Raw genomic sequence first — 12,221 nt, forward strand, 5'->3', positions numbered from 1 at the left:
GGAAGCAGCAATGCAATTGAAATGCATACACAGAAAGGGGAGTTAAGCCCTTTGCTTGGTTAAATGGATCTCAACAACCAGCAAAGGAACTGAATAAGAGGAAGAGAGAGAAGATGAAGAAGAGGAAGCAGAAGCAGGGTGGCGAGAAGATGACATGTCTAGTCCATGTCTTGGTTCATTGTATGACCATGAGAGAAGCTGGGCAGCGGGTCCAACCAAATCGAATCCACTCCTCAGGTGCATCCATAATCAGGACCTTCAAGGCAGAAAGCAGGCAAGTCAACTTACTGCGCTATACAGATGTGTTGTCTCTTGTATGATCGACTCGTGGATCCTTGTGTTGTCCCACCATCAAGAAAAACTTTGCTGATGACAAACCAGTTTGACTATATTGTCACAAAATGGAGAGACATCCAGTGAAGGGTAGAAGATGACATACATCTACACAGGAGCAGCAGAATGCTATTGTTGACATGGTGTGTAGATAAAACGCTATCAGTTTGAGAGAAACACATTTTCCAAGGAATTCAAAGTGTGGGCCTGAGCACCCCTCATTGTGTTCTCCTGTGTAACAGCATTTATATGAAACTGCTTCATTGCGTCTTATTCAGTGACAGGATGAAAGAGTTGTGTGCAAGTATGACAACTTTTACACGAATTTAAATGTCTACAGCAAACTGTAACATTCTATGTGCAGTAACGCTAATGTAATATCGCTTGTATCTCTCATGTCAGACACTGTTTGAGTTGGTATCAGTGGAGATGCTGCAGAAATTCATCCACATGCTGTAGACGGGGCAGGATTTAACCTTACAAAAAGGATGAGGAGTGCAGATGTCACATGGGCTGGACGGGCATCCCGGCCAGAAGAGGGGATGGTTCCTTACCCGGACGGGAAGCGCCTAACAGGCAGATAGTCATCCTGGCCGGGTAGGTGAAGGGGATCAGACCTGGAAGGAAAGACCAGAAAGGATGGATGGACAGCCCACTGGGGGCTTTTAACCTCCCCCCTCGGCACGCTAGATGGCAGCAGCCCCGGATATCAGTGCCCAATTGGAAGCCAGCTGGGCATGTCGGGAGATGTAGTCCAACAGAGAAGACCTGCTGGGGTCATTGGGTGCTGCAAGAGGGTGCTGCAGGGACTTTCACATGATCCGGACATGCTTTCCTCGGGCAGTGGCCCAGGCACAGAAGTACTCCTGGGTCCTTAATAACAGGGACCGCACTTCCTTACCCTGGGGAGTCAGAGCTGGGAGGACAAGGGGCAACACTCAGTTGGAGGAGGATCAGTGATGAGAAGTATTGTGAGGAGACAGAGAAAAAGAGGATATTGTTCTTATGTTAACTTTGTGTTACATTTTGTTAATTTTCTTGAGGAGTGTGTGTAATAAATGCACTGTTATATGAACCCGGGACCCTTAGTGTGTTTGTGTTGGGGTTTAGGGCTCGCTGACACCCTACTGTGTATCATGGGAGATATTTCAATATCATTAGCCACTATGCAATTGTCAACATTGCTGGTTTTATAGGGGCAAAATGTCACCCTCTGTGCAGCCATCAGCCACCATGGAGTCCGCCATCATCACCATTACGCCACCTTTGGACCAGATAACATGGGTCATCTGCTTATGTTTCTCAATGACTACAGGAACAGCAAGAGTAGAACCCGCCAGGGCAGTCTTATCAGATCCATTTTCATGGGAGATGCTCTGACAACAGTGTTCTGTTTGATTGCACTAATTGGCAAGGTGAGAGAAGTAGATGCAGGTGGGGATGTTTTGATGACAAAGATTAAATTGGAGCAAAGTTTTGAGGTGATTGTTTTGTTTTCAAGGTGTGTTTTGGAGAATACCGTGAAGAGTATTTAGATTTGTGTTTAGTGTTTTGAAGCAAGGTGATGCAATTAAATTGTGAAATTCATGAATTAGTAAGAATGTGTTTGAGCAAAAAACTGTAAATGGAGATATTGGCCTACTCTACATTTGGGAATTGCAATGCTTCCTTTCTAACTCTTTGATTCAACTCATCTTTGGTATACTTGTTTGAAATACGTTTTCCAATAAGCAAATACTTCATGTTACTTCTTTTATATTATTTTATTATTATTATTATTATTATTATTATTATTATTAGAGCTACAACACTCTTACAAAGAAATATTCTTTCATTGGAAGTATGTTACACAAAGCATTTTGATGGCCACACAACAATCACACCCAATGATTTGGTTCTTTTGCAGGGATCTCCTGCAATTGAGAATCCTGAAAATCCGTCACCCCCAGAACAACCAAAAAGCGCGGAACTTAGGATTCAGCCGCACACCTGACTGAAGATTCACATTAGTACTCTCAACTGATTTGCAAAACTCTTCAAAATGTTATTTGGCTCATCCCTGCAGTGTTTCTTTTCTTATTGCATCTTGTATCCCGTTGCATTCTTCATTAATTTGCTATTTATTTTATTTTTCCCTTCCATTTTGGTCCAACTTTAGTAAGACTTTATGAATGATTACATTGTTTCTTCCCTAGATGGCAATATATGTTTAAAAATAATCAGCGTTATCATCTTCAGATGAATTTTCAAAACGTCCATTCATTTGAAAAGTGAAGTCCAGATCCTCGACTCTCAAGCCAGCTCACACAAAGGATCTGATTCTAAACCTCCAAGTGACCGTGTTACGCATCAAGCAAGTTTGTTTTTGTCATGGCTCTTTGTGTCCTCATTAATTCAGTGAATTCTTCAGGCTGATGGCCACCGTAAGGGCGTTGCATGAGTGGAGGGTGTGATGCATGTCCATCTTGACCATTCTTATTGTCTTAACAGTTGCAGTCACACAGTTCTAATCCTGACAGATTTCATTTTCATCCATTCAAGGTCCAGGTGTACCCTCCGTACTCCACTTTGTCCCCAATGTCCTTATGCACCTCCTTTATTGCACTGTTGGCTTTGGAAGAACAATTTTATCTGCTCGGTCAGGTTGATCAAGTCTGTCAGAGAGCTCTCCCAGGAGGTGAAAATGACATTGAAGAGTGCAATGTGCACTCCTTGAGAAACGAGTATATTTTCATTTAACTGTTGTCCCAATGTTTGATTCTGCATAAAAAAAAAATAAAAGAGTTTTATTAATTAGTTTAGAGACTCTCTATTGTCAGGTTTTGTAATCTTTAAATGGCTTAAAGATACAATAAATTAAGGGCACTGAGGTGTTTGTAAAATATTAGGCAGAAATAATTAAAAAGATTATGATATAACTTTGACCCACCCCGAGGCCAGCCACAGACCTCTGCTTTCCAGGTGTTAAACTTTTAAAAAATCAAATGCAATGGCAATCGAAAAAAATAAGATAAACACAGAAAAGACAATTGTGTTGTGCAAAAGAAACAGGAAATTAGAAATAATGTTTCTGATATTCAGCCCATAATTCACAAATTATATTTCTAATTTTTAATTTCATAAAAAAAATAACTTCCATCTATTTTCTCCCCTTGGCAAATTCTAGGACTGCTAAAAATTCCTTTTAGACATTTTCCATTATTGTCCAGTCAGTGAGCAGCTTGACTGAGAGTGACATGGCAGCCCTCCAATCAGCACTCATCATTGCTCTGGCCATTTGACTGTTTGAATTGAAGATCCACCACTCCCCTTCATTTGTTGCTCAAGAGTCTTATAGATAGATAGATAGATAGATAGATAGATAGATAGATAGATAGATAGATAGATAGATAGATAGATAGATAGATAGATAGATAGATAGATAGATAGATAGATAGATAGATAGATAGATAGATAGATAGATAGATAGATAGATAGATAGATAGATAGATAGATAGATAGATAGATACTTCATTAATCCCAAGGGGAAATTCATGAGTCTTATTAAAAATCTTCAGTTCATTAAGTCTTTCTCGGGATTCTTTAGGTTTCCTATTTATGATGTGTGCTGAGAATTCCAAGAAGTAGATATTTAGTAATATTGTAGCAAAAAAAACATACATTTTGGGCATTCAACTGGATAACTGACAATGTGGGTTATGCAATAAGAGAAATTTGAGACACCTAAATCCTTCTCATAAGGTGTACTTTCAAGTTTCAGACCCCCCCCCCCCCCCCCAATCATTTAAATGTCACATTCTTACTTCCTAAGTGTATTACTTTACATTTATGTACATTAAATTTTATTTGCCACAAATCTGCCCAAGCCTGTCTGCTGTCCAAGTCCCTCTGTGATGATTCAGCAGATTCTTGATTATCTGACAAATAACCTATCTTGGTATCATCTGCAAACTTAACCAGCTTGGTATTTATATTCCTATCCAAATCATTTATATATATTAAAAATAGTTATGTTCCCTGGCATTGACCCCTGCAACGTTTCCAATTCTGATGTGGTTCCTCGCACCACCACTGTCTGCTTCCTGTGTCTGAGCCAATTCTGCACCCACCTAAAAACATCACCCTGAACTCCAATTTCTTTTAGTTTGATGCTCAACCTCTCATGTGCCACCTTATCAAGTGCTTTTTGAAAGTCAAGATACATAATATCATAATTTTTATTTCCTCTTTATAGAATTCCAGCATGTTGGTAAAACACGACCTCCCTCATCTGAACCCATGCTGACTGTTCAATAAAACTCAATCTTAGCCCTAATAATTCTTTCCATTAATTTACCTGAGAATGATGGGTCTAAGCCCCCTCAACCCTGCATTAGAATTAAGTGTATTCAAAGCATAAATGAATGAATAAATAATACAGGGTTATAAAAATTGTTCAAGCACTGGCTTGACTCCTAACACAGAAACAATTGCAAATTGCAAAACTGCCATCTAGTGGAAGCATGACCAAATAGCACTGGCTTAATTAAAATATTTTTGTTAAAAAAATAATAATAATAATGTAAGAATTTAGTTGTTTAAAATATTACAATAATATTATTACTAGGGCGCTCTGCCCCCTGCTCGCTTCACTCGCCAACCCCCTGTTTTGGTTAACCGAATATACAATTTAAAGGGATTGTTATTTTCATTGGAATTGTAACATATGCATTATTTTCACTTTTACTTTAAAACTTTACTTAAAGCAATATTTGGAATTAACTTTTCTTCAAGATCGCATTGAATTTTGATTGCGTGTTTGGACTTACATCGTGACAATGCAACATTTATCTGCCCGCGAATGAATATCGCTTCTTTCTCTCTGAGAAATAAACAGAATGTTTGTCTCTGTGATTTGTTAATTGTTATAGCAAAAGATATTCTCACGGGAAACTGTAAACGTTTTAATACGAATGGCATATAAAGATCTCCTTTTGTGTCTCATGTTATTCACGGAAGATGTACTAAATTACCTTTTTTGTCGCCTCTTAAAATTTTACATGTTATAATTGTTCGACCAATTTTTAATACAACTAGTCTTGTTCTATTGCATAGCCCATCACTCAGACGCCATAACAATGATACATCCTTCTTTCAACAGTAATTCAGCCGGTTGTAGATATTTCATGGGATATTGTAAATTGATGTTTTCATCTTCCGAACGATCACCACCATCTGCTTCGGCATAGTCTATTGATACGCATTTAATCAGTGTGCTGTGTAACCGATCGACAATTTTCGCGTTAATTCATTTGACTTCATCGTTTCTCGCTGCCATATTTAGATGAATGGGCGATTCTAAACTGGGTCTTCGTAAGTGTGTGTGTGTGTGTGTTCATACAATAAGTAAGCCCTTTAATGGATTGGTGTCTGTCCAGGTTAAGTGCCGGAATGCACCTGATGACTGTGGTCTTGCTTGAAAATAGTTGTAAGTATGGCGTGACTTGAAAGAATCTCATGGCAAAAGTCTCAGTCTCGCTGGACTTCCTTCCAAAAAGTCTCTTCAAAAAGTCTCGTCTTGTCGCAGGATTTTTTAATTACAATAAAGAGATTTAAAAATTAAGTATTGAATGTAATTTTCATTAATTATTAATTTAATAATCAATTATTAAAAAATGCAAATTCCTAAATCTGCTCAGTTAATTATTTTTATTTTAAATATTACAAATTATTATAAATATTATTAATTACTTTAAATATTAAAATTATATTTTGTATTCAAAAATTTAGTAAGTAGTGTAATTCTTAATTAATTGTTCATTTAATCTATTGTGTGCTTATGTTCCAGGGGAGCAGCCATGGGCTCCTCAGTACCTCCCCCGGGACACTTGGTGGCAGCCTCCCTAGGTGACGATGGTGCCTCAGTTTCCTGCAGGGTTCCATGGGAGATGGAGTTCTCCACAACCCTGTGGGGATCTGGGGTGGCTACCAGGGGGTGCTGCATGGATCCCGGAGCCAACCTGGACACCTCTACAGACCCACCCGGAAGTGCAATTAGCAACAGGTGATCAAGCACCTGGAGCACTGTCCGGGTGGGCTATAAAAAGGGCCAGCCTCCACCACTCAGGAGCTAGAATCGGGAGGAAGAGGACGAGGTTGCCTGGGAGGAGTGGTGGTGCCAGAGAAAGGATTGTGTTTTGTTGTTGGTATTAAGTGCTTTGGGACTGTGTTGTGGCTGGGGAGTTCACGGGGAAGACGTGCCCTCCAGCTGAAGAAAAATAAAAGTCCTCTTGTGTCTGAGTCTGTGCCGGGTCAGGCGCTATATAGCGTCCATTTCACAATATATATATACCAGTAACGGCGCACTGCACGATAATGTGCAGTGAATACACTTGACTTCAGCATTCATAGTTTTCCTACTCTTTCTCTGTACGTTTATCATTCGTTTGCTCAGAGTTTGATGTGCTTACAGCTTCCTGAGCAGTTCTTCTTTACTCCACCCTAGAGGCCCGCTGCTTCTCTTCTTTTGTCGGCATCTTTTCGCGCTAAAACTGATTAAGTTAGTTTTTGTGTTGCAATTACTTAGTACGTTTTCTTTAATTTTTCACTTAATCTTGCACTTAAGTCTTCAATCTGCCTCAAGAATGATTAGCGAAGGTGGTAGGGAATGAGAACGGCACCCGTACGCATGCACTGCACGGCCGCCCTGCTGAGTGCTGCCGAGAGTTGATTCTACAATAAAATAAAAATAAAAGGAGTAATAAAATCATCACCCCGAAAGCGGATAGTAGACATTATGTAGTATATGTGTACTAAATTTCAAGTCAATAGGTGAAACGGTTTGCAAGCTACAAGTGATTTAAAATCCTGGACAGACAAACAAACAGCCACGGTAGTGTATTATAGAAGAAAATAAAGGCCAAATACCACTAACTCAATCATCACGAAATCTCCCAAACCATGAGGACTTGGGACTTGAAATTTGAAATGTAGGCTACCCTTGGCCCATAGGTGCTCGCTAAGAAACGGTTTTAAAAATTTCATGGTCCAAGCACGTTCTGTCTGTATGTCTGTCTGTTTTTCACGAGAGATCTGGTTGTTTTTAATAATTTGCTTCAACTTTCCGGTTGATTTTGCGACTTCTCTCATCGTGCTAAGTACCAGAGTTCGCTTGGGGTACCGATGTATTTCTGCAAATCCAAAGAGAGTGGCTGTGGGCCGAGAGCAGGGGGGCAGGGCCTTCCTCATTCACTCGCCAGCCTCTGTTCGAGTCGCTCTACGTCTCGCCACCTGTTGGAGTGCACCTTTCCTCCGCTTAGCTAGCGATACCTGCTTGTTCAACAGATATCATCATCTACAGATTGTTAAGGAGTAACGTTTGAAGTTTTTGAGAGAGAGATCAGAGCTCCGTGTGTTTTAGAGGGTAGCTGCTGATTGCCAGAGATTTCACAGCCACATGCTTTTTTCCCTGTGTGGGGAACGCTCTCAAGTCAGAGCTGAACACGATCAGATACAGTGCCAACGTCTATTGATTTTTAAAGTTTGTCCTGTTTCATTTCTATGTGGGTGCAGCCACAGGGTACAGCTAGTAATTAATAATTTATTATTATTTTTATTATTATAAAATTCCTAAATCTGCTCAGTCCAAAACAGGGTGACAAAGGGACTGAAGTCTGCCCCAGACAGCACTGGGAGCAAGGCAGGAAACAGCCCCAGATGGGGGGCAGGTGCACTGCAATGCCCACCCATACACAACACACATACTCTGGGGACTTTTCTGAGGTATTCATAAACCAAAACAGCACATGTTTAGAGATGCAAGTGGAGAACCAGGGTACATGAAGAAACAAAAATGACTTAACAGACCTGGAAAGAATGTAAAAACTTCACACACAACAACCCGGCAGGGGATTGGAACCCAGGAAACTGGATCAGTGAAACAGCAACACTAACCTCTGTGCTACTGGGTCACCCAATCATACTAATACAGTAGGAAGAGTTGCTATTATTATTATTGTTATCATTAGTTGAATAAGCAGACCTCTAGTCCTCAAATAAAAGGGAAGTGAAAAAGTAGTCAGAGATGGGGACTTTGGAATTCAACAACAAACTGGTCTTGTGCAAAAGCTGTTAGGATGTCCATTTTAACTTCTTGAACATTGCTGGCATATATTTTCTTCTTCAACTTGCCTTCTATTTCTAAAGGCTCAGTCATAAGGGCTGTTTTTCGTCCTTCTGAACTTTTGATGTCTTTGTTTTCAGGCTCTGAAAGTCTGCGCCTAAGCGCTGTTGGAATGACCAATGTAATGCACAAGTCTCTGTTATATGAAGCAGCAGCTCTACCACTGCACCACTTTGCCAACCGGGCCATTTTAATTATATGAAAGTAAATTTCAAAATCATATAAAATGTAGCAAATAATAGATAAAAGATGAGTTACCATGACTGTGAATCGTGCCTCCAGATCATGCAGCAGGTTGGGGACGTCTTTAATCAGAAGCCGTGTCTCTGTTTTATTGAACACGGTCAACCACTCCTCCGATGTATTATTACACAGCCAGATTGTGTGGGCTCGGTAACGCCAAAGAGTCTCAAACATGGAGTTGATTTCATTGTCGCTTAAAATCTGCAAACAGATTGAGGGGTTATTATTGGAGAACGTTCATTATTAGAGCTCAAAGTCTCCCGAGACTGACTCAGCATTTGACAGTCAGCCTTTTAGAAATCACCACCACTATACCTACTTTATAAAATGACTTAACAACTCAGGAACAAGAGGGAGAAGGAGAAAGATCATTTTTTAAAAAGTAGCACATATGAATAAAAATAGAAAATTATTAAATTTGACAGCAAGAAGTGCTACATTACTGTGATATCACAGATATTTCCCAGTCACATACACATAGATTGTCAACATTTAATGTACAAAAATGATTGGTACTGGCAGTAGTCCATGTTTCACTGTGATGTACCATCAGTAAATGGTGGCATACCAGCATGCCCTGCTCTGACCTTCAAGAAGTGCCCTGAGCAGAATTCCAAGGGGCCTTATTATCAAAACAATGTACACATATCATCACAATCAAAACTCCATGATGGACCATAATCCACTTTCCTATCTAAGATCTAATGTAAGTGTATCATTGCCATCAAAACTACAAAGGGATCATCACCCTTCCCACTCTCTGATCTAAAGTACATGAATCATTGCAATCAAAACTTCAAGGAAGAAGCCCACATTTATTTAACTTCCTTGGCATTAATGCCTAGCGTCATGCAGGCTAGGAATTCTACGTAAAAATGGTTGACCCCAAGTACTTCTCGGGGGAAAATGTGTTTTGATTACATGTACAGTGTTAAGCCCAAATAACACCCAGGAAAGTATTCTTCTGCCATCTTGTGGCTAAACAACTGTGCATTCTGCCTCTCTATGGCAACTCATCACTATTCATGAGTGGGGCAGAGCCTTCAACCAAAAATTCGGACGTGAGAGTCAGCAGGCTTTGCACCCTAGGAACCAAGTTACCCGAACTATTTTATAACATTTCAGTAATTATTTACCGCTCTGTTGCTGGTCTTTCTGATCATAAAAAGGTCAATACAATAGTAATTAATGAGAAGAATTCATAATTAATTGCAGAATTATGGTATTTGAGGGTTACTCTAGAGTGCCTTTTTCTCTTGTACGATCTGGCTCAAAAACTAATCACCACATCGTCATCTCATAACAGGATTACGTTTCTAGTTTGGTATTTTTCTGTCCAGCCATTTTAGCTGTAGACCGTCCTCAAGGAACTGTGACACACAGACAGACACACATCCGTCATTGAGGTATCGATGTTTTCAGTATCAGGGGACCCTAAAACGTCGAGATCCATCAAAAACCGGGGATCGAAATTTTTGATGAATCTAAAGCTTTTGTTCCTCCCCCCATAGACGATAGGTAATGGTGGGGGAGAGTGCCAAGCAAAAAATAGACAAAACAAATCAAAGGAGAAAAAATTAAAAACATCAACAAATCTTAAAAGTATGACACATGCAAAAGCAGGAGACCTGCGCAAACATTTCCTTTTTTAACAGTAGATGCTGAGAGTTGTTTTACAGATTAACAAAACAAAGATACACCAGAAAATCGACAGTTTAGGAAATGTCTGCTGTGGCAGAATGAGAGCAGCAACAAGCCATGGAATTAAAGAACGGGTTTAATTAACAGCAAGCATCGACTTCTAATTAAGAAACTGGTTGGAGTTAGTTGGCTCGTTTCACGTCATTTCACGTCTTGTTTCTGTTTGGCTGCCATTTAACCTTTTAACCGCCAACTCCCTAAATATTCCCCATGCCAGGAGAAATCTGAACAATTTTCGTTTTTTTACTTTACATTTATTCAACTAGTATTTACCTGCTGAAATGTTTCAAATAAATGGTCAATCAAAGGACGTAGCTTGAACAAGCGGTCACGGTTTGGATCTTTCATATCTGGCTCAGATAATGGGCAGCAGTCCAGTTGAGATGCTGGGGATACACCCACTCATCGCCATCATCCGATGTGTCGTCATTCACAGTATCATGCAGTGCACGTTGCTGATCATCATTGTCGCTAAAATCTTCTTCAGAACTGCTACAATCATGATCAGAATTATTGTCCAAAATCACCTGCAAAACCTCACTTGAAGTCAGTTTACGTTTCGCCATATTCACAGCTTTCACTTTCGAATCACATCACGTGAGCGGCCAATACAACCGCAGAGTTGTCGAAATACAACGTAGTAATAATACCCACGCCAAACTGTCAGTCATACTACGCGCCAGGCATTCACATAACCACAGGCAAATGTGCCGGATAATTCCGGCAGTAAGGCGTCAGCAATAAAGCTACGATGCCGGATATATCCGGCAGAGGGCGGTTAAGGGGATAATGAAGGAAAGAATCAATTCAGAGGACCGAATCTTTAAAAACAGAAACTATTAAAATGAACCCACTTAATCCAAAAGAGAGCCAGATATGGAAGGCCTGCCTGCATTAACTGGCTCCTGAAGAGCACAACCAGCTACCACGGTGCTAAAGAGAAAAGCAGCATAGAAACACAAAAGAAAGAGTAAAAATAGTTTCAAACCTCTATAAGTAGAAACTGGACCAACAATATATTCACAAATAAAACAAAATGGAGAAGTCTGGCTTCCTGAATATGATCAGAACAACTCATAGTGTAAATTATGACCAAATCCTCACAATTTAATAGGATAAAATTGCAAAAGCATGAAGCCAAGCCCATAGCTTAGAATGCTGGTGCATGCCAGTGCCAGACTGGCCCCCATTAACATAGTAACTACAGATAAAATCATTTTTGTTCCACAGCACACCAAAATAATCTGTAGAAGATAAATAAAAGACAGCTCACCGAGTCATTACTCCAAATCCTATTGAGGTCGTCCAAATTTGGCTGGAATTGCAACCTTTGTTTGATTGCAGAGGAATAACCAATGCTGCTCTGAAAAGTAAGAAGGAATGTCTGTGAGATTTTGAAAGGTGTAAATGACAATCATGTTTGATCAAAATAACACGTTCACAATAAATGATTTACATGGCGTATTACATTACATATCTCTTCCACTGCCATTCTTCCATAAGACATTAATACTAAAATTATGAAATATCATTTATGTTAAGTTTCCCAAGAATGTAACCTGAAATCACAGCTGCTGTCAAAATGGTCCGCATGCCTGACTGTCAGGTAGGGAGGCTTCCAATCTACCACACAATACTTCCTCTACCTTCCTCCTATCTCTCTGTCTCCCATTTACCATCCCGTCCTAAATATGACCTCTTTTTTTTCCTCACACTTCCCAAATGTAGACAGATTTTGGCACTGCCTGGAAGCAATATTTTGAATCTATCATTTGCTAACTGT

General features: G+C 39.8%; 1 protein-coding gene across 2 annotated transcripts in view; it reads right to left on the bottom strand.

Moving 5' to 3' along the window:
* Window positions 1-2,452: 2,452 nt before the first annotated feature.
* Window positions 2,453-12,221, bottom strand: part of LOC114658618 (uncharacterized) — a 33,432-nt gene continuing 23,663 nt past the window's right edge. For both annotated transcript variants that reach the window (XM_051932598.1, XM_028810642.2), the window contains exons 3-5: window positions 11,712-11,801; window positions 8,753-8,938; window positions 2,453-3,093 (exon numbers count right to left, since the gene is read on the bottom strand). In XM_051932598.1, the coding sequence (XP_051788558.1) occupies window positions 2,917-3,093; window positions 8,753-8,938; window positions 11,712-11,801 (453 nt within the window). In that variant the 3' untranslated portion in view covers window positions 2,453-2,916. The remainder of the gene's footprint in view (window positions 3,094-8,752; window positions 8,939-11,711; window positions 11,802-12,221) is intronic.

The sequence above is a fragment of the Erpetoichthys calabaricus genome, chromosome 10 (assembly GCF_900747795.2).
Source record: "Erpetoichthys calabaricus chromosome 10, fErpCal1.3, whole genome shotgun sequence".
Classification (NCBI taxonomy): domain Eukaryota; kingdom Metazoa; phylum Chordata; class Cladistia; order Polypteriformes; family Polypteridae; genus Erpetoichthys; species Erpetoichthys calabaricus.